Source organism: Astyanax mexicanus, chromosome 6, assembly GCF_023375975.1.
Source record: "Astyanax mexicanus isolate ESR-SI-001 chromosome 6, AstMex3_surface, whole genome shotgun sequence".
In the NCBI taxonomy this organism is placed as follows: Eukaryota; Metazoa; Chordata; class Actinopteri; order Characiformes; family Acestrorhamphidae; genus Astyanax; species Astyanax mexicanus.
The window spans coordinates 43,999,892-44,024,021 of record NC_064413.1 but is presented as its reverse complement, the minus strand read 5'-3'; the positions used below and the strand labels follow the sequence as shown (position 1 = coordinate 44,024,021).

At 36.8% G+C, this 24,130-nt stretch overlaps 1 protein-coding gene across 1 annotated transcript in view; it reads right to left on the bottom strand.

Annotated features, from left to right (window-relative positions):
- vstm2a (V-set and transmembrane domain containing 2A) overlaps positions 1-23,750 on the bottom strand; it is a 53,172-nt gene extending 29,422 nt beyond the window's left edge. The window contains exons 1-2 of the mRNA XM_007233394.4: positions 23,262-23,750; positions 21,563-21,738 (exon numbers count right to left, since the gene is read on the bottom strand). Of these exons, the coding sequence (XP_007233456.2) occupies positions 21,563-21,738; positions 23,262-23,337 (252 nt within the window). The 5' untranslated portion in view covers positions 23,338-23,750. The remainder of the gene's footprint in view (positions 1-21,562; positions 21,739-23,261) is intronic.
- Between the last annotated feature and the right edge of the window lie 380 nt (positions 23,751-24,130).

The window sequence follows — 24,130 nt, the reverse complement described above, 5'->3', positions numbered from 1 at the left end:
CAACATAAATATAAATATGGTCTTATTCTGCAGTTGGAACGAGTTCTTATTGTAATATGAATAGAATTCATAAACTTTAAACCTTTCTGTTCAACATTCTGTCCATATATTTAAAATGGGCCAATTGTACCTTCTCTATATACTAGTTCATCTCAAAAAATTAGAATATCATTGAAAGTTACTTTATTTCAGTAATTCAGTTCAAAATGTGAAACTCATATATTATATTATATACATGTATTAAACACAGAGTGATCTTATTTTAGTGTTTATTTCTTTTATTGTTGATGATTATGAAGCCCCAAAAAATCAGTGTCTTAAAAATTATAATATTATGTAAGACCAATTGGTATTTTTGCCAGTGTGGGCAGTGTGCCAAGTCCTGCTGGAAAATGAAGCAGATGACATGGCTTTCCTAAACATCACTGATCATCAATCAATTTTAACATTTAATTTGGAAATCAAGGGAGCAGAGTCTGGAGGAAGAGTGGAGAGACACACAGTCCAAACTGCTTGAGGTTTAGTGTGAAGTTTCTACAATCAGTGATGGTTTGGAGAGACATGTCTGTCATCTGCTGGTGTTGATCCACTGCGTTCTATGATATCAAGTCCAAAGTCAGTGCAGTGTTTCTCTGGAAAATCTTACAGCCCTTAATGCTTCCCTCTGCTGACAACTTTTATGAGGATGACGATTTCCAGCAGGACTTGGCACAGTGCCCACACTGCCAAAAGTACCAATTGGTCTTAAATAATATTCTAATTTTTGAGACACTGATTTTTGGGTTTTCATTGGCTGAAAGCCGTAATCATCAACAATAAAATAAATAAACACTTAAAATAGATCACTCTGTGTTTAATGCATCTATATTTATTAATTAATTACTGAAATCAAGTGATTTTACAATGATTTTTCTGTTTTTTTTTATGCACTGTATTCACTCTACTTCTCTCAAAACATTAGTTAGTTGCGAAAATGTTAATGAAATAATATTACAGACACACTACTTTTTATTTTTTTATGATTTTAACATTGGCCTTATTCTTAAACATATATGCTGTATATTCTATATAGAATACTCTAAATAAATGTTCCTGAAAACAAAAACAAAAAATTCTCAACTGCTCTTGCATTTTACGTACTTTTAAACAGTACAGATGCTGATGATGATATAACAGAGTGATTGAACATCTACAACTAGCATTTCTCCAACGTGAGGGTCCAGATATGAAGGTTTACTATATTAATTCTAATTCTAATTATACTAATTCTATTGTTATTGCTTAAAAAAATCTCTGAGTGCAATATTGTCTTAAATTAGATTGTAATAATATTGGCACCAACTAATGGTCTTTAATTGTGCATCTACATTCGCACCTGTGTCAAGACCACACTCAGACATGTTCTTGCAGGAGCTGCGATGGATCAAATGTGCGTCATTCCCTAATTGGACGCCCTCGTGCCAAGTGTCTTCAAAGAGAACAACTTTTTTTTTGATCTAGAAAATTGAATTGGACTACGCTGCTGGCATCTTCACTGCATACTGCATGCTCACTGAATCCCTCTCCCCCTCCATCCTTCTGCCCACTCATTCTCTCTCTCTTTCTCTCTCTCTTTCTCAATCTAACAAGACCATGGGTGTTGCACGGAGCCACCAGATTGTTTGAAGTCTCCAAATTCTCTTTGGTCCATGGTTTATTGGGTGCCTTCCCGTAAACTCTATAGACACTAATGTAGAGCTGGGCAAAGCCTTCCCACAGATTCCTGTTCTCAACAACCACCTAATTCAGCACTGCGCATGCACTCAGTTAATAAAGCACTTGATATTGATCCTCATTGGCCGTCTCTGGGGAAAAGTTGACTCATCAGCCATGAAATATGAGCATCTCCACTGAGATTGCTTCCAAAACAAATCCTAGCCCTTTAGAAAACACCCTCAGCACATCACGTTATAGAGAGAGATCCCTGAAGGTTATTTTCCACACGGCTCTGAGAAATCTCAGAGAGCTTCATGAGGGTCTTCTCCGTTCGATCTATTCCGGGTTTGTACACTAGCTTAGAGTAAAATGCAGTTTTGTTATCTACCCAATATATTTATAGTCCAACCATCAGTTCAGTTACTATACTGCCATTGACTCTATATCTTGTGATTAAGATCACTAGATGTCCAAATGGTTGTGGACACTCCTTCTAATGAATGCATTCAGCTACTGTAAGTTACACCCATTGTTTAAGTGAAAAACCACACACATATACACACACACAGTTTTTCTGGTCCCTGTAGAGAAGTATTGCCAATAGAATAGGACTCTTTGAAGCAGATGAACACAAGCCTGTTGTGGGATAAAGAGCTATTAAGTATTAAGTCATATACAGCTCAGGAAAAAAATAAATAAATAAATAAACAACTTAAAAATAATGAGTTTTTTTTATTTAAACTAATTGAAACCTCTGGAATATAATCAAGAGGAAGATGGATGATCACAAGCCATCAAATCAAGCTGAACTGCTTGAATTCTGCTTGAAATTACACCAGGAGTGGCATAAAGTTATCCAAAAGCAGCGTGTAAGACTGGTGGAGGAGAACATGACAAGACCCATGAAAACTGTGATAAAAAAAAAACATGATTATTCCAACAAATATTGATTTCTAAACTCTTAAAACTTTGAATACGAACTTGTTTTCTTTGCATTATTTGAGGTCTGAAAGCTCTGCATCTTTTTCAGCCATTTCTTATTTTCTGCAAATCAATGCTCTAAATGACAATATTTTTATTTGGAATTTGGGAGAAATGTTGTCTGTAGTTTATAGAATGAAACAACAGTGTTCATTTTACTCAAACATATACCTATAAATACCAAAATCCAGAGCTGTATTTTTGGGATAATTCTATAGGCCAAAGTCTTTCCTACACAGTTTCCTAGACTCTAAAAAAATAATGATTTAACCTTGATTTTCGGTAAAATGTTTTAACCTTGAACACATCTTTTGCTGCTGTGAAAATATTCAAGTGTACTCTGATATTTGATATGATTACTGTCTGATATTTCCTCCTAATGAACTCCAGTGAGTTTATCGGTCACTCCCTGTGTTACATTTGTCCTGGAGAAATGTGATAAAGCTCTTCCAATTTTAATTCTTGATTTAAATTCAGAGTGTATACTGGATATTAGTGAGTATTATTGTCCAACTATAATACTCAGAAATAGGTTGGATTAATGGGAGTTTAGGGAGACAAGGGGTGGAGTAATCGAGTCTTGTGGAAATGAGGGTGGAGTGATAGAGCATTGAAAAGTGTCTAATAAAGAGACTGACAGTGGCTCAGTATAAACAAAGTCAAGGCTCCATTAGGTCTAATAATCCAAAACACACCAGAAACACAACTACCTATCTGTAGAATTGTGTCAGTTTTTCGAAATGTCCTATAAAATAAGCAAATCAAATGTTATTAAATGATACCACAAAAGAACATTGCTAATTATTTGCATTATGTATGTTTTCAGTAATAATACTGAAAAATAAGATCACTTGTTCACTTGTGTGCTGTCGTTCTCATTTCCACATCAGATATTCAGCCTAACTTTAACTCATTTGTCTCACTGAACACAAAAAAAAAGAACTGAGGAAGAACGGACAAACATACAAATGCATTTATTCCATTTATTAAGTTTATGTGATGGTCTTTTGAAAAAAAATGTAATGTTTCTTTTACTGTTCTTTATTAAGTTAAAGTGATGCTGGTCTTTAAAAAATGTACTATTCTATGTATTCTAGCTTGTAGCGCTAGTCAAAACAATGCATTTTTTATTGTTTATTTGTTAAATAATTATTTGAACCACATTTAATAATTTACTCATTATATTGTATCATTGTGATGTTTAATTTACTGTTTTTTTGTATAAAAAGGGTTATTATAAATGCTATATAGGCCTACAGTATATATGTATTGGGCAGAACCGAGCTAAGTATATTAGTCTGGTCCTCTAAAACCGTTCCAATTTCTCATGTGGCCCCTCGAGAAAATGAATTGGCCACCCCTGATCTAAGGGTTAGACATTAGCCATTTGATTCCTGCCATTTTTCCTATGCTGATACACAGCTGAGGTTTATCTGTGGTGGGTGCCATGTTGTCTGTGAAAACGCCGCTTTAATGTTTTCACAGACAACATGGAAAACATGCACCAGCACGAGGAGACCTGCTGGTGCATGTCTCCTCGTGCAGACATGCACCAGCACGTGTTTGACAGGCAGGACAAACATTTGCTCTGTCATGCTGGCGCAGTCTCTGATTACTAAGGCCAAACGTCATGACATTTTGGAGGTGCCTGCGATGCCTCATAATCTACATCTATTTTGAGCGCTGAAACCCAACCAGTCGTGCAGAATGCTTCAGCAACCCACAACAAGAGTTCAGCAAAAAGGGTCAGCACAGAAACACCAAAATAATACACCACCCCTGGCACCTACACAATGGGCCAGATGTGCGGCACCGTATTTATTTCCACTGTATCCTCAGCATGGCGGAGCTCTCTGCAGGGCTCGCTTTCTAAACGCTCGCTGCCTGTTTGGCTGCCAAAAAAGACTAAAAAGTCTCTGAATCAGAGCAGCGGATTTTAACACTTTACAATACAAATATGATCAACATGGTACCAAATGAAACAATATCCACTCCATCTGCTGTCAGAATGAAAGAAATAATGAACAAAAGAAAATGAAAAGAAAGAAAATGTGTAGGTGAGCAGGATGCAGTGGTACAGCTAATGGGCTGCTGGTCCAAAAATTATTTATTTATTTATGTTTTGATGAGAAAAACACTTTTTAATAAACAAACGTAGTTTAAGATGTGACACATATGTAAATTGAATCCTTCGAACGAGTAATCTTATCACTTATTATTTGATTTGTTATTATAAGTTATTCTATTTGACTATTTCTACGTCTAATAGAAGCACATTTTGATTTTTTTTATGTAACATATGTTTCTTTTTCAGATTTAGTTGATAAACATGGATTTTAACGCTTTATAATACAAATATGATCAACATGGTACCAAATGTAACAATCTGTATCCACTGTCAAATTGGGGGGAATAAAGACGAGGAAAGAAGAGGAAAATGAAAAGAAGGAAAATCATGTAGGTGAGCAGGATGCAGTGGTACAGCTAATGGGCTGCTGGTCCAAAAAAATAATTATTTGTTTCTGTTTTGACGATGAAAACACATTTAAATAAACCAACAAAATTTAACATGTGACAAATATGTAAATTGAGCCCTTCTAACAAGTACTCATATCACTTATTAATTTGTTTTCTACAGTAAGTTGTTCTATTTTATTATTTACCATTTCAGATTTTTAACATATTTTTTTCTGATCTAGATAATAAACATGATAATATATGGTTACTTGTTTTAAGGGTTCAATTATTAATCATAAAATAAATATTATATATAATATAATATTTCTGTCCAACTCATTTAATGGTCTTGCATAGTACAGTCACATTACTGACAAAACTAGCTTGTAGATTATTAATCTATTATCATTAATATTATTTAAATGTATCAATATACAAAAGCTTGAGGCAGTTCAAGCATGTCATTTTAATAGGTTACATTGATTGTTGTCGTGTATTGATTTCAATTTGAAATGGTCAATTCAATCGTCGCATGGGTCATGGAATGCTTTGTTTTGTCTTAAGTGGACCATTAGTTCTAGATTTTAAACTCCCTGTGATTCACATAAACTCAAAAAACTATATTTGGCTTGATCATTATTTTAAATTACGTTGGAATACCCAAATTGCATTTCTTCTCAATTGGTTCCTTAGCTTTTTTGCTCTAATTGGCAGAACACTGTTTAGAAGCACTTAAATTCTACATTGTAAATTCTCTTAAAACCTCTAAAGAATCACCAGTGTTTTTTTCAAACTTGCATAAATTGGCCAGTTTGCATTGCTTTGCATGTAGTTACTGGTAGGGCTGCAGAATTATGGGTAAATGTCATGGGCAGGCAGGGGTGAGCGCGGATATAAGTAATCCAAAATCATGGTCAAAAACAAGAAACGTCAAAACCAGGAAACAATCACTAAAGGCAGAGAACTTACCCAGAACTGTGAGAAAGTCCAGGTCAATAACAAGGTAGGCAGTATAGAAGGGCAAAGCAAAATCGCAGTCGTGGTTAATCACAGAATAAACAACAGCCAAGCCAAGATAAGCTCTTTATATAGACAGACAAAACCAAAACTAGTACTCGGCAGGAAGCGAGTAAAGTGCGGGGGTATATATAGTAAGAAAACAGGTGAAATCAATAATGAAATCAGTAGTAATGTTGGTCTGGGAGGTGTCATATGATCAGTCACGTGAGGGTGTAAATGGGTGATGTAGTTGTGTGGTGCATTTTGGGCAATGGAGTCAGGAGCTGGGAGATAACTGGTAGACACAGATGCAAAAGGCGCACCATCGGTGTCACTGACATTGCAATATGCATGTATTGTAATATGAGAAAAATACAGGGATTTTCACCAAGCCAGTGATCCAACATATTGCAGTATTAATGATTCCAAAGCTGGAGTAAATATAACTATATTAGGCAGATATATACGTCATGAACAATGAGAATAATGTGATTTTCTTGTTGTATCAAGCTTGTACTATTGTCTGGTAGGATTGAAAAGATGAATTTAACATTGCACAAAACACTTTGTGTCCTGCATTGAGAGTTTTGCACATTTGCACATTGCAATAATGAATCTCAAATTATATATTGTGCTGTTTTAGTTACCAAAGTCTAATCCTTAGGGTGTATTACAGTCACAGAGCCAAATAGTTTATTGAGGCCTGATTTATTTATTTTTTTCTCAAAAAGGTCAAATGTTGTCCATGAAGCGTATAGCCAACACACAGTACATGCAGAACATGTTGATGACTTGCCTGTGTGACCAAAAAATGTTCAAAAACATAATTAAATCCACATCAGCTTCTTACAAGGAGACTTAACCAAGGTTTTAGTCTTTTTTTTTTGTAAAATGGCTCTAAGATATGCATTGCTAATAATTCAGTATATGCAGATGAGACAAAGGAGTGGTAATGCTTGGTTTCACACAAACAGTTTAACACACCAGTTATCCTCAATTATGAAAAAGCAAAAGTGTTACCATGAAATGATTAGCTCTTAATTCCGCAATAAACCTGATGGTGCATTTTATGAATTTGACCCCCACGTTCGTTCATAGGTAAGAGTATTAATAGGTAGTTTTTATTCTTCTTTTGCTGTAAAACAGACTCCTCTCTTTGGGGAAGGCTTTACATTCAGTGTTAAAACATTGCAGCGAGCATTAGTGAGGTCAGGTTCTGATGCTGGATGATCTGTTCAGGATCACACACACACACACACAACACTTCAGCACATATCAAAGGTTTTGGATGGAGCTCCTTCAATAGAGAATGCAATTCCCCTGTTACACAGCCCAAAGCTGGGGGGCTTTACACCCCCCGTAGCCAACATTTTGTGTTGGGAATTTTGATCTTAGACTGTGATATTAGATGTGCAGCTGCTCCAGAGCCTTTCATTCTATTGGTAATGCATTTTAAAGATATTACGCAAGCTGTATGTGCAAATTAATATATGATTTTGAAGGGATGTCTAGATAGCTTTGGATGTAAAATATATAACAAAGCTTATAGCAAACTATTCTATATTAAAAAAAAAAAAATGTTGCCATTGTTGTTAATATATCAAGAATTAAAAACATTTTAGCAGTTAATTTATCTTTTTTTTTTTTTTTTTTTTTACTTTGCTTAAATGTACAATATGTATTGATTGATGTTTAGATACTAAATATGTGACTTTTGTCTCTTGTGTTTTTGGTGTGAGAATGCTCGGATGAGTTTTAACAAGCATATTTACATCACTTTTATTTCAGCTCAGAATGAAACCTACTGTTTCGGCATTTACAGAGGACTCATAATCAACTATTAATTTGCCTTTTTTTTTTAGCTGGTTTATGGCACCTTGCCACCCACATTATCATATATACAAGCCTATCATATCCTAGCCTAGCTTAGTCTGGCCTTGCAAATATAGCTTTTAAAACAACAAGAATTTTAATTATGGACATTATGGAGTCTTATTGGGTAGTGCTGCTCTCCTGTCTGGACCCTGTGTGTGTTCAGATGAAACAGAGTATAGTAAGGTAACTAAAGAGATGTTGGTGTTGGTGGTATGGTATTGTATGATAGGGCTATCTTTAAGGACTGTTAGCTTTGGTCCTTTTTAGCTATTCTCCCATATTTATTAAAATAGTCATTGCGTTTGGCTCAAAAGACTTTCATAAGTGGGCTTATTGTGAGTAAATTTAAGGGGTTGGTTTCCTAGACAGGGATTAAATCTAGTCCTAGACATTTTTTTTTATTCTCAGTGGAAAATCCCATTTAAAATACTGTGTAATCCAAGACTAGGCTTAATTCCAGTTTGGGGAAAACTGCCACTGTGTGTATAACTGTTAAGTAACAGCTTTGAGGTTTTGTAACTGCAGCTCTGTTTTGCTTTTTAATTTATTTATTTTTTGACTAAAGAGATGACAGTGTTTGAGGTTCAAGGTATGTCAGTTCCAGTTCTAATATTGAACTTTTATTAATTTAATATGCCAAGATAAATGTTTAAAAGTTCTAGTAGGAGACTTTAATGTTGTCACCTTTAAACTCTTTAAACAAGTTACCAGCTCACACTTGTTTTTATAAGCCTTTTACAGACTGACACGCCTACTTTGCTGATTTCAGAGACTGATGTTCAGTCTTCTCTGGAATTTTGTTTTCCTCCCTGCCGCAATCAGTGTGGGTTGATTTATTCATTGTTTTCTATCAAATTGTCAAAATTCTTGTTGTGATTAAAGCTTTTCTATTTGCACGCTTGCTTTGGGAGAATTTTGTTAGAAATACAGTTTTTCATTCCAGGGCACATCAATTATAATGCATTTTAAACTCTATTGTTAATGTTATCAGAATGGCATGATTGTAAAAAAAATATTGTGCTGCTACATTGCAGTTCATCAAATATACTATTTTGTGCAAAACTTTGGGCAACCCTGGTCAAATGACACATTCTGTTGGTTTCCTTATTAAAAATGATGTGAAGTGATTAATCTACCTTAAATCCACAGAAAACCAACTTGAATGTGAACATTTCATATGTTTTTATTTTGAGATTTAATTGATTTAACACTACTTTCGTGTGCTATAACCTTTGCATTACATTTGTTTTAGGTTAAATTAAGCAAATTCGACTAGAAGGAATTTGGAAGAAGTGGAAAAATTATATTTTCCAGAAATACCCATCATTAGTGTAATTTATAAGTGCACCCCATGTTCTGTTGAAGATTTGGTTGTCCTTTCTTTCTTGGTTTTGATACAAATGCAAAAGATGAATCACATAGTAATGCAATCCACACTGCTGTAACATGTCAAGAATCTGCTGTCATATTGATATGTGATTCAAAATAAAGAAAAAAAAAAGAAAATTGACTAGGGTGCTTAAACTTGTTGAAATAAAAAAAAATAATGACATTGCATATCTTCATTAGCCAATGAAAATCATTTTTGTCGATTTTTAATAAACTACATAATTTGAACACACAAACTGTCCCTTATACTGTGAAAAAATACCTTGATGAATGGACCAATAGAAATTCTCCAAAAATGACCTTTTTACATTGACTTTCATTAAAAGTCAAAAATGTTTTTTTTGGTCTCCTCTTATTGCTCTCCTGCTGTTTTGGAGATACTAGTTTTTCATTGGACAGCGACAAAATACTAAAAAACAAAAGAAACAAGCTTTAAAAAATGGCTTTGTTCTGTGGTTTTGGCTTTTTTGGCATGTATGCAATTCACAGTAATATATGGAATTTTGTCTGTGTGTGCAAATCACTACTACTGCTAGGATCTCCTTAGTTCAAATTCTATTAACAACCATTTTCAAAGAGCACGACATCCATTCCATTACAAACGTCCATTGGGAACAAAGAACACTCCAAGTATTTATAACTAATGGAAAACTGAGCTTGAGCCAATACCAACACCCCCCGTTCCTGTAGCAGTAAAGTCTCTAGTGGCTGCATATATTAAACTGTATATGTGTATGAAAATCAGCGAGTTCAAATAGTATTGGAATAGTGTAGTGTGTGAAATATAAAGATGAAGCCTAGAGTGAGAGAATTATACATAGCAGCCCTTTCAACTCGCTCTCTCTTTCTCTCTCTTTTTTTTGATTTGTGCTTTCGAACTGAATATGTTTACATCTGATATTGTATTACTCATGTCTTTGAGTGTTTTTTTAGTAAATGCAATAGTTTTCTGTGAACTGTAAAATAGTAACAACTCAAAGAACCTTTAAACTTTAGCATTTCAATGCTATATAGAACCCATTTTCCTTAGTATGCCAGGTATTTAAACTATTAAACATGCAATTTTAACGCCTTGAAATAAATCAAAATCAAATCTGTTCTTTACGCCAAATACGCCTCCAACTGAAAGGTTGTGAGAAACAAGGATAGATGGCAAAAAACAAAAACAACACAAAAACTTCTTTATCTCATTTTAATGTATTGATGTTTCAATTTATTACGGCCCATTTCTTGATTATAAGCATAATAGATCACTAGTAACGTGTTTTGTTAGTTAGCTAGCTAGCTAAATTTCCCATTCCATCTTAAATAGCACAACAAGAGTTACTGATTCTGCAGCATTTAAAAATCCACTAAACCATAAACCACGTTTTTTTTTCATTAATAGCTGAAATGTGCTCCTTTGAAGTAATAAAACCAGTTCTGCTTAACATTTTATAAACATTTCCTAACCTTAAAAAAATGCTTTTATTGTAGTAATTTCTGCCTCTGCAGTGCCCTCTCAGGTTCAACTGTGCTATGGGAGAGAATGATGTTTCCATGGTCTTTGGTACGCAGATACTTTACAATATGCAGATCAGTCCATCAATAATACCACACCCTGCTGATGTCCAACCATCTGCATCTCACAGCTATCAGAGGCACACTGATAGCTTATGCCCTGCCTCTAAACCCATACATCACCCAGTTTTTAGCCTTTTTCAAGTTTGAGCTAAGGGTGTAGTCAGAAAATAATCAGGGGGTTTAGTGCCCCTTTAAAGTGGAATAGAATAACTCTAACTTGAATCACTGTCGAGTAGCTAGTAGCCTGGTAATAAAGCAGTGTTCTCTTTATTTATTTAGATTACTTTGTAAATTTAGTACCAGGTTCTTGAATGGCCGTCCCATTTCTGAGGGAGAAAATACTGTAACATTGTTGTTTTATTCTATAAACTACAGACAACATTTCTCCCAAATTACAAATAAAAATATTGTCATTTAGAACATTTATTTGCAGAAAATGAGAAAAGGCTGAAATAACAAAAAAGATGCAGAGATTTCAGACCTCAAATAATGCAAACAAACAAGTTCATATTTAGTTTAAGTTCATAACAAGTTTTAGTTTAAGTTCAGAAATCCTGTTTTGGTGGAATAACCCTGTTTTTTTATTTACATTTTTAATGCATCTTGGCATGTTCTCCTCCGCCAGTCGTACACATTGTACTTTCAAATTTTCATAGTTGTTACTGAGAAGTTCACAAGCTTTAAGAAAATAATAATAAGTCTCTATTTATCTGTCTATTTATCAAATCTTTACATTTATCGTCTTCAATCCCATTCTGACCTGATTTTTGATATGATTCTATTTGAAACCAAATTTCCTTTTTTACTATTTAATATAAAAAAGCAGCATTTTGCAGACAAACCAAGTCTCCCTGAAGCTGCGGGAGTCTCCCGCATTTCGGTAGTGGCTCCCTGATGCCCGCGAGTCACATATAATCTCCCAGAATTCAGAACGAGTGCCCCAAACGCGCACACAGGCGACAGACTTTTTTTCTCTAATCACGTGTGGGAAGGATAGAGAGAAAACAGAGAGGGTTCTGATTGGCCTGTTCTCTGCAAAGAGTCTGTGAGACAGCCAATCAGTTTTTAGTGTGGGCAGGCAGTGTTTTCCCCCCTCCCGGACGGGATTTGTTCAGCGAGTGAGAGAAAGCAGATCATGGCGGAGGCAATATTAGTAATTATTGTAATATAATATGAAATGTTTTTGATGTTGTGCAATTTTTGGTGATATTGTAATTGTCAATTTTTGTCAAATAAAGGCTTTTTTCCAAAAAAAAAAAAAGGAAAGCGGAGGCAGGGTAAAGTAAAGTTTCATTATCCTTGGGGGTGTGTGACTTTTGCAACTTGGGATGTCTGCATTTTGATACAGTAAATGCATTTGTTCTATGAACCCCCCAATGCCTGTAGATATAGCTGCACTCAGTTCACTATTACCACTGAAACCACAGAAGGACAGAGTTAGATGTATGGTCACCTGAGACTGGTTGTATGGTTTCTACTGTAGTGCTCTGGAATGCAATTATAGAAGACCAAACTGGTCCTAAATCAGCTTTAAAGGGCAATTTCTATCCAGACCCAATACCCATCCTCAGGTAACACAATGATCAGGGTAATGTCACACTGATTGTCAATGTGTCTTCTTAATGAGGAGCTGGTCGATGGAGGCAGTTATCAGAGCCAAGCGTTTTCATTGAGCTCCCATCCTTTTTGTCTTCAGCTGTCGGGCGGAGGGAACTTGCTGGAAAATTGGGCAGTGACTAGGCTGAATGAGAAAGCCAGAGAGATGGATTTTGTATTTACTTGTGATTGTGAAGGTCTTGCAGGCTAAATCAAATGGCCACTATCTTGGTAAATGGAGAATATTAAAATGTCATTTTCAATCATTTTCCATTATGTAACTTAGTTCGTCTTCAATAGCTCCCGGCTGGCACAGTGCTCTTTTACTGGGCAAAACGACACAGGAAAAATACAGCAACAGAAAAAGCAAACAAAACAGCAGCAAAGAGCATTTGATTATACTTTTAATGCAAGACTTCTGATCTAATTCTGATTATATTTGTCCTAGACTAAACACACTACTTTGGAAGAAGCATTGACTGCACCAGTACTGCAATTTCCTATTTCCTTTTTAAAATTAATTTGGCTACCCACACACTGCAGTCACAATTCCCTGTGCACCAAGTTTCTCCTCTCTCTCTCTCAGATTCACTGCTTATAAATCCTAGCAGTCCATTTTTTAATGATCGACCGCATGGCACCGTCTAGTGTTAGAACATGCTTGGAGGGTAACTGCGCAATTCCGTAGATGCCTGGTTGCATGGTGTGTCATCTGCTTTGCCTTTTCCAAGAATGATCCCACTGTACATTCCTGCCCATTTGGCACCACATTGAGCCTGACTCTGACTGCTGGAACACAGCTGGGTCTTGGAGCCTAAGGCTTGCTTGTGTTGCTATGCTGGGCTTTATACTGTACAGGTAGATCTACTCAATCAAACCCCATAAAACAGCACTGCAATCAGTGTTTTCCAGTGATTACTGTGCAATTTACAATAGTATAAATTAAATGATATCATTTCTTGAAGTGGGCTGGTCTGGATCTGTCTAACTAATCTAACTATAAAGTAACTGCCTTAGATTTGCCAGTATTAGTGAATTTTAGGCAATCTAAGTGCCATGTCCAAGCACATCCCCACCTCCCAAAGCCTAGTTCATTTGACTAGTGTGATCACTCCACACCGTGCTCAGGCATGGTACAGTGCCCGAGCATGGTACAGACATAATTCCTGTTGGGATTTAAGTTTTTCTATTTGCACACTTGTCTTGGGAGTTTTCTATTTTTCATTTTCATTCTTAGAGTTCTCTTTTTTTCGAGATCACCTCTGAAATATTGCATTTTAAACTCCATAGTAAAAATACTGAAGGGCATAATTCTAAAATGCATTGTGCTGCTACATTTCAGTATATTACAACTAAAATCTCATGCATAGACCCTGGGCAGCCCGGGTCAAATTACACATTTAGTTCTGAATCTGATTTCCTAGTTCCTGTAGTAAATCTACAGAACACAAACTTGAAAAGAAATTATAGTAATGGTAGTTACTATTTGGGTAATGATGTTTGAGATGGTGAAAAAAGTTGACAAACCTCCAGAAACCAAGCAGACCACAGCAGAGATGTCACATAACTATTTAGTAGAAATGTTGATTATCTATACTTTACTGGAGTAATTATTTTTCAGAGGATTTTGTACTTGTCTTTCTTACATTTTTACACAATTATCTGTACTTAGCCTTGTTGCTCCTATTTTATTTTAGCTAGGTTTCATTCCGGCTTCTTATTATTAAAAAAAAACCCTGTTCAGATAAATTTCTACATCCAGATATAGTGAATCTGATTGTGATTGAATGTAGATTAGTATAAAAATATACCATTCTCACACCCTATTGGTTTATATGTGATCCATCATACCTGCACACCCCCCCCCCTACACACACACACACACACTGCAGCAAGAACATAGCAGACGTACGTAGTCTAGTATGAAGATGAGATGATCCGTGCAGAGACTGATGTCTCAACTAAGCTTCTTTAATATATTTGCATTGTACTAAAATGCAATAATTTGCAAAAGGTATAGATACAGCTAAAACAGCCTAGAACCAAGTGCATCCCAAATGTATCAACATTAACATTTTAATATAACATTAAATACATTTATAAAAAACATAATTTGTATAAATATATTTATTTTTTTCTTATTTTCTCCCTAATTTACAAGGCCAATTACCTAACACACTCATTAGGACCCCCCCATCACTAGTGATGCCCCAACACCAGGAGGGTGAAGACTAGCACATGTCACCTCCGATACATGTGAAGTCAGCTACCGCCTCTTTTTGAACTGCTGCTGATGCAGAATTGCTGAGTAGCATCACAGTGCACTCGGAGGAAAGCGCAGAGACTCGGTTCTGATACATCAGCTCACAGACGCCTTGTGTTGAGTGACATCACCCTTTGGAGTGATGAGGGGAGAGAGTGCCATCTACCCACTACCCCTAAGAGAGCAAGGCCAATTGTGCTCTCTCAGGGCTCCAGCAGCTGATGGCAAGCTACATGACCGGGATTCAAACCAGCGATCTCCCAATCTCCCTATCATCTATCATCTTTCATCTTTCATTCCGGCTTCTTATTATTTAAAAAAAAAGAAAAGAAAAATCCAGATACATTTCTACATCCAGATATAGTGAATCTGATTGCGATTGAATGCAGAGAAGTACAAAAATATACCATTCTGACACCCTATTGGTTTATACGTGATCCATCATACCTGCACAACCCCCCCACACACACACACTGCAGCAAGAACATAGCAGACGTACGTAGTCTAGTATGAAGATGATCCGTGCAGAGACTGATGTCTCAACTAAGCTTCTTTAATATATTTGCATTGTACTAAAATGCATTAATTTGTAATAGGTATAGATACAGCTAAAACAGCCTAGAACCAAGTGTATCCCAAATGTATCAACATTAACATTTTAATATAACATTATTAAAGTCATTATGGCTTTTAATAAAAAAAAAAAAGCCAAGTTTTTGGGGAGGGGTTGTATAGTGAACTATAGGACTCTGTGGGCGTGGCCTAAGCTTTTGTGCTTAATGATATTTTTTACCTTAACATTATTTTAACTTTTTTTTTTACTTTAAGTAGTTTTGAAAGCAGTACTTTTACATTTTTACTTAACAAGTAAAACGCTTGAGTTAATACTTTTTGAGTTAATAACTCATACTACAGAAGTATTTTAAACCATAGTATCTATACTTCTACCTACAGAGTAATGAGTGTCAATACTTTTTGCACCTTTGTTCCACACAGACAACACAATGAGTTGGTAGATGTGATGTTACATTATGGAAAAAAATAGTTTTGAATATATTAATATTTATAATAATATGTTTGTATAAGAGAACCAGGCCTATTATAAATACATGAGTACCTGCTTAAAGATCAGCAAGCCACTTTACAATGCAGTTTTTATTTTTAACCAAAAGTACATGGTTAATTTGTACTTTAGGGAGTGTTAATGCCAATATATCTGAGCTGAATAAATAAATAAATAAATAAATAAATATAAAAAGTGTCTACTGATAAGTAGTCTTAAGGCAGGATTCACCGTGTGCTCGGTTCTATAATGCTTTTGGGGAATCTGGCTCCTTATCTATAATGCGAGGCTCCTGCTGTATAATCTTACCGTGTGGATAGTGGCCAAACAGTGTGTTCAAATTAATGTGCCGTTCACTTAGCCTGGTTCACTGAGCTTACTCTTGTTTCGTGGTCTGACCTTTGGCATTAATGTGTATTAATGCATGTCATGAATACACTGATGGGCCTCCACTGCGCAAGTAACTAGAAGAGCTGCTTTGTGTCAAGATAATTTACTCCTAAGAGTAGAGATAGGAAATAAGAAAAGAAAAAAAAAACTATTATGTGGTGGGGAAAAAAAAAGGATGAGGGGGGGTGTCCTTAAAATAAATACTGGTTAAAATGAAGATGCACTCTCTGATGTGTTCTTCCAGATGGATGAATATTAAATGTGGCCTCTTGAGAGAAAACTCCCCTCAGTGGGATTCTTCAAGAGGGTCCCATAAGCTTGGAGCAGAAGCATTATTTAAAAAAAAAAAAACACTACAGTGAGATTTCTTCTCTTTGAACATATATGAATAATCTTAGGGGCGGAGTTCACAAAGCTTATATATTCTATAGCATTTAAGATTAAGTTAACACTAAGGTGCTTGTGGGATTTAGAATCCTGTTGGATGCAGACTTCTGTTGTGTATATTTTTATAAATATATTTATTTTTTTCTTATTTTCTCCCTAATTTACTAGGCCAATTACCTAACACACTCATTAGTGATGCTATCACTATCACTAGTGATGCCCCAACACCAGGAGGGTGAAGACTAGCACATGCCTCCTCCGATACATGTGAAGTCAGCTACCGCCTCTTTTCGAACTGCTGCTGATGCAGAATTGCTGAGTAGCATCACAGTGCACTCGGAGGAAAGCGCAGCGACTCGGTTCTGATACAGTAGCTCACAGACGCCTTGTGTTGAGTGACATCACCCTTTGGAGTGATGAGGGGAGAGAGCGCCATCTACCCACTACCCCTAAGAGAGCAAGGCCAATTGTGCTCTCTCAGGGCTCCAGCAGCTGATGGCAAGCTACATGACCGGGATTCGAACCAGCGATCTCCCAATCATATTGGCAGCACTTAGCCCCTTGGACCACTCGGAGCCTATTGTTTTGTACCTTATTAAGCGTTATATTTTTACCTTAAATGTTTTATATCTTATATATCTATTGTTAATAACAGCTATAAAACCAAAGATCTAAAGAAAAAGATCAAAGATGTAACACAAACAGAATTTCAGCTTGAAGGTGTGTGACTGCTTTGTGTTCATGGTTACTAAGACTGTGCTGATTTTTTGTTTGTTTGTTTCATTTATAATTAATAATAGCACTGTCATAACACTCCACTCCTAGGGTCAGAAATAGGAAGCAATAAAAAAATAACTAAAATAGGAAAAAAGGCCTAGGCCTATCACAACAACTTTGACCTCAATATTGCCCATCTTGTTAAACGGATATGTCTTTTATGTTATTCATGTTTTATTTATTTAGGATGAATTAAAATTATGTACATTTCTATATCAATGTCTGAATTGTATTGATCATTAAACATTGATTGCTTTTTAAAAGGGTGTAATTGCCTTATTACACTACAGTAATATTATTTCTCTTTAAACATATATTAAACAAATCGAAATATGTTTTAGTCTTAGGTGTAGTGTTGACCATGCTTATGTACAGTACCAGTCAAAAGTTTGGACACACTTTCTTAAAAAGTGTTAAAACAAAATACTCTGTGAAGCATTTAAGTGGCTCTTATCTGGAGTGATGTGAAACTTAACTGTCATTTTTTATAGTATTTTTTTTTTCTTTAATTAGTTGGGTAGTTCTTGCCATAATACGGATTAGAACATTACTCAAATTGCTATTGGCTATTCAACCTCTTTACAACACAATTGATGCTCTCAAACACATTAAGAGGCAAGAAACTCAAGTAATAGTTAACTCTACAATTTTTTGACAAGTTCAGCACAGCTGTTAACTGAAAGCCTGAATTCCAGGTGACTCTACCTCATAAAGCTGACTGAGAAAATCCATATATGTAATCTAAAAAAGAGGTGCCTACTTTGAAGAATCTAAAATTTAAAACATATTCTGGTTTGTTTAACACATTTTTGTTTAATAAATTATTCCATATGTTTTTCATCATAGTTTGGATGATTTTAGTATTGATTAAAAAAAAAACTCTATATTTAAGGCATTTCCAAACTTTTGACTGATACTGTACTCTAAGATGAAGTTAACACTAAGATACTTGGTGTAATTCAAAGTCCTGTTGGGTGGATCTGTAGTGCAAGCTGTATCTATGTACTTGTTATCCTTTTTTGGCTATTATGTGTTTTATTTATCTTTTTGTTCAGTGTTAATAACAGCTATGGCATTCACTGTAAAGAACTGAATGTAAACTGTGAGGAAGATCAAGGACGTAGCAAACAGAACTCCAGCCTGAAGGTGGGCGAACACTTTATGTTGATACTTACTAAGACTGAGGATGAACATCTTCTTTATTCTTAGTCATTAATAGCACTGTCAAAACATTCTGCTTTTGAGTAGTAGAGATGAGAAAGAAATAACAAAAATGAGAAAACAATTATGAGAGAAAAAATGGATGAGGCTGGAGTTGTTTATATATATATATATATATATATATATATATATATATATATATATATATATAAATCAGTACTGATTAAATTGAAGATGCACTATGATGATGTGGTCTTCCTTCCAGATGGATGAAAACTAGAGTGTATTTGGGCCAAACACTCCAAGAGTAGAGGCATCATCAAAAGACACTATAGTGAGATTCTTTCTCTTTGAACATATATGAATAATCTACCAGAGTGGACAGTGCCTATATGCTCTATAGCATTTAAGATAAAGAGTGGGTTTAGAGTCTACTCTGACACTCATTGTATGGACCTTAATGGAAACTGTTGACCAGATAGAGTGAAGGATCAAAGACCTAGCCTACAGAAACCCTGGAGGAGGACTAATGGAGCACTGAGCACTATTTCGCATGCAATGTTCAGCATTATAATGCTGGTTGGAAGGGAATCAATCTATCGATGACTGCAGTTATATCAACCTGTGTATGAGGTTGAGACTGTAACCTGTTACATGATATTCCATGACACAGTGACGCCAGTACTGCATTTCACCACCGCTTTTCCCACTGCGTTCAACAGAAATTTATATTCCTGTATTCTTAATGGGTACCCTTCAGAGGTGAGTGCCTTTGGTGTAACGTATCAGAGCGCATTTCAAATAGTCACCCATCTTATTACGCTGGCTTGTCAAGGATGTATCTTTTTATAGGATATCTCTTCAATCCTTGTTTTTGTCAGACCCCCAGCTCACCAGGGACCCAGCTGCCTGTCATCCGAAGCGTGCTACTCAGGAAAGAATGAGTTTCAATGAACGCCGCCACACGCCGCACGGCAGCCATTGTCATTCCACATCCGAAATTGATAGAAGCTGTGGATCAAAGGCTTGGCAATATGTGCATGATGAGTGACAACAATAGTGCGGTAATAGTGGTATTAAACCCAAGCAGATTTTTCTAGGGGCCGTGGGGTGGGCTGGAGGGGGGAGGCAGGCCTCCTTCTCCTTATTGTGCCGCCGACTGGATGAAGGCAAAACACATCAAAGGAAAGATGTCTGCATTTAATGTCAGCGATGACAAACTGCCAAATGCCCCCAAATGCACACCAATTGACTGACTGAGTGCTTATCACAGGCAAGTGCTTGTATAACTGTAGTGCCACAGACTGCAATTTCCACGGCCATAAAAAAAAAAATAAAAATAAAATAAAGCCTTTGATGACTTAAAGTAATGTCACAACAAGCCACGGCGTTCAGTCAAAGTGACTATGCGGCAATGTGACAAGGTTAAGTACCTCCGTGCGACGCGAAGGAAGGATGCATGCTATGACTCAGTCTCCGACGCGACGTGGCACAACTCTGACAACAGATTCGAATCCGCCTTATTAATAAACATGTAACGTGTCGCACGCTACATCACTCCAGCATCTAGGCTTGCTGCCGTTGTGTTGTCACGAGTCTGTGTGTGTGTGTGTGTGTGTCAAAAGTGCCTTCTTCTAGAGGAACACAAAGATGCAGGCGGTCAGATACAAACTTGTTGTCATTCAGTCAATGCCATCGCTAATAAGCGTGCTCCGAGTCTAAGATGCCATCTCCAGATATGCCTCAGTCCAACGTCCTGTCCTTCAAAATCAGACCAGCAGCCTCAGAGCGAGTGTGTCACAGCAATTCGCAAGACCAGGCAAGTCCTAAATCTAGTGGGAAGCATGGGGGTTGAATCACAGTACCATTTTTTTCCTTCTTTCTTTCTTTCTTTCTTACTTTCTTTCATTTTGTGCATCATACATACATAACAACAGCTGTGCATGTGTGTATATGTGCATATATATATATATATATATATATATATATATATATATATATATATATGTGTGTTGATATTTGATATATGTTTGTGTGTATTTTGTTGTACAGTGCTCAACAAAGCCTTTGATGTAATTGCGTGCAACAGCAATGCAACAGAATGCAGCAACTGTCAAACAGAAGAAAAATAAAATAAATAAATAAATAAATGAATAAAGCAGCAATGCATGTATACATGGTTCAGCAGACAAGAAGCAAAGATACTTAACTGTTCATACAGTTAAGACTGTTCCTTAATAACAGCAGAAGCAGAAGTGATTTTTTTCTACAATCATGAGCTCCAACCAACCTTACCAGTAACTCACTTCAACACAAATCAGTCAATTACAGCAACTGTGAACAAGCACCTAATCTGCCTGATTTATTGATTCATCAGCAAGGTAACATCCTGTGAAAAGCCTCACAACTACTTCATTATACTGTAGCCCTCTGGAGCACTCTTTAATAAGATGCCTACAATGATGTGTATTATGATGTGCAGTGTGCAGGTATGTACATAGCATATTCCATTTACTCCATATCTCTCTCTCTCTCTCTCTCTCAACAAATATCTCCAAATCAGCAATTTTACTGGAAAGAGATAAGCCCTGCTTAACTTTCAATGGAAGTCAATGTAAAAACTTTTAATTTCAGGTAATTTTGAAGAAATTCTATTGGTCCATGCCTCAAGAAATTTTAACACAAAATAAGGGACAGTTGGTTTGTTGAAATAATGTAGTAATCAAAGAATCAGCACGAATAGAGATACTTGTTTTACATTGGACAGCGACGATATACAGTATGATAAGCTGAGGTAAGATAGCACAGCATTTTCAGCACTGCTGCAGCAGTAGTACGCTGAGAGAACTCTGTAGGTTGGGTTGGGTTGGGTTAAGGATAGGCAACACAATATGACCACCATAACCACCACAACCACCAATCACACTCAGTTATTCTTTTCTTTGTTCCTTTGAAAATGTAATTACCTCAGTTTCTTCCTCATCCTCCTCCTCCTCGCTAGTACTGGGTTCCTCTGGAGCTCGTATGAACCACCACTGAATCTCCAAGTAAACAGAAGATGTCCCACTTTGAAAGGCACAGGCCATTTCAATGTTTTGTCCCTCTCTCGCAGTAATGTTGGAAGGCAGATCCGTAAACTTTCCTGTGGAGCGAAAAGAGGTAAAGGAATGACCAGCTGTTGTAGCTGAAGTGTGGAGGAGCACAAACTATAGTTTAACATGCTGTTGCACAGATGCTTGCTCCTGTACTGTGATCAGCTAGATAAATAAATATTGACTGAGAGCTGAGATGAAGCCCTGGATTTAGATGACTTTGAGAATGGTTGGAAAACACTGATTAAATGTGGTTTATTTTATTTTATTGTATTATTTAGTTTTTATCCAGAAGGAAATGGACAGGTTTTTGGTTAGGAAAGGGCGATGCATCAGTGTTATTCATGCAATGTTTTATTTTTTTAGATTATTTTATTTATTTATTTATTTATTTTTTAATTCTGCCTTTGATTTCTCTCTGAGATGCACAAGAGCTTTCTAGGCTTATTATTATAGTGGAGAGCTTTCAGCGTGCATGCTACACGAGAGTCTCCTGATAGTGCTGAGGCGGGCTCGAGCTCTCCGTGGTGCTGAACAAAAAAAGCCCTGCAGTAGCGCGGAGCTCGAGCGAAGCCCCGATTCTGCAGCTCCGCCACTTGAAATGCAGGTCGCGCATCTCGTCCCCTTCAAAGTTATTCCCTTACGTTTAATGTCGAGGAGTTGGGCGAGGGGAAAAACAAGCCTCACGCGCGCTCATTAAAGAAATGAGGGGCCGACTTCAAGTCTAACTAACCCGCGGAGCTCTCAAATCAACAGTTGCACGTTAACCCTTCAACGCGGATCAAAGTTTACAGGCGTATTTTTGAACATCAGTGCTTAGGTTAAAATATTGGGGGTTTAAATTGAAGTAGACACTTAGATTTAGGCCTAGAATTTCCATCCAATATTTACTTGATTTTTTTTTCATCATCATTCCATTTTAATTTGAGACCAAAAAAGATACAGAGCGTAAAAAAGAAAAAAGAAAATACTGGGAAAACGCTTGTTAAATTATTTGGGGAGTATAATAGTGTGTATTCAGGTGGTGGGGATGGAAAATCAGCCATACTCTAGATATTATTTTTTAGAACAAAATCATACAATTATTGAAACAAATATATGCCGACATAGTTTTATTTGGAAGCTACACTCATAATAAATAAAATAAAAGATAAGTAAAATAGTGCAAAAAATAAATAAAAACTGTGACTGGGGTGGTATACCCCTCTCGTCAATCTTCATTTCAGTAACACCACGTCTTCAGTATCTTTAGTTATAGTCATTTTTTATGTTTAACTATATGCATACGTTTGCTTATAGTTGTTTTCCGGACTTTTTTGAAGAAATCAGCAAAACAAAACCAGGCAGGGAAAAGTGTAGCTATAATCGGCTTGCGTAAAGAAAAAATATATATACATAACGCTGTAATGTAGTTCCGAAGCTTCAAATCCCTCACATTCACATCACCACCAATATCACCACATCACCACAGCTTCATATATATATATATTTAATATATGAATAAGATCCATCGCTCGTTAAGTACTCTAGAACAAAGCCGTCTAAAAACGTCTTACTCAAACGTCGCACTTACCTTGCAGAGAAAATCCGATCTGGATGGACAAACAGGAAAAGAAAACAAATCCAACACTGTCGTGTAAGGTCCACATCGTTCCACAGAGCGCGCGGATCTCGCATTAGCTGAGAAACGACGTCTTTCCAAAAGAAAAGGAACCCCCCCTGATAAAAAAGAGACGATTCAACGCATTTAAATCAAAGCCGCGCAAGTGCGATTGGAGCGCAATTGCCGAACGCGGGGCATGCTGTAAATGTTGCACGCGCGCTCACGCACAGAGAATCACGCACACAAAAAACACGCTGCGAGGAGATGAAAGAGAGACTCCAGTGAAAGTTGCGCACAGGTGCTATAGTAGCAGGCACGCGGCGAGGTGGGCTGGATGCTGGATGCTGGCTGGACTGCTGCTGCTGCTGCGTCTGCGAGCTGCTGCTGTGATGGATGTAATAGCAGGCTCAGTTCCTCTCTCTCTCTCTCTCTCTCTCTCTCTCACACTCTCTCTCTCTCTCTCTCTCTCTTTCTCTCTTTCTCTCTCTCTCTCTCTCTCTCTCTCTGCCTATCTCTTCCTCTCGGTGCGTGGCTTCTGCTGCTGCTGATGCTGAAACGTCAGTATGTGGGGCTCCTCTTCAGACCAGTCAAACAGTCTGCACATATCTGCGCGAGCCAGCAGACCCCCTCCAAAACAAAAAAATGACTTTAATTGCGCACTAGTAGCGGGTTATACCTGTGCGTGCATGCATGCGTGTGTGCGTGCGTTTGTATGTTTTGTGTGTGCGTGTGTGTGTGCGCGCGCCCGCACGCATGTTGTGCAACTTTGGCCAGGAGATATCTTTGACCAACCAAAGATGATCCACTGAATCTCCAAGCGCTTCTTCCTCAAGCGTTTT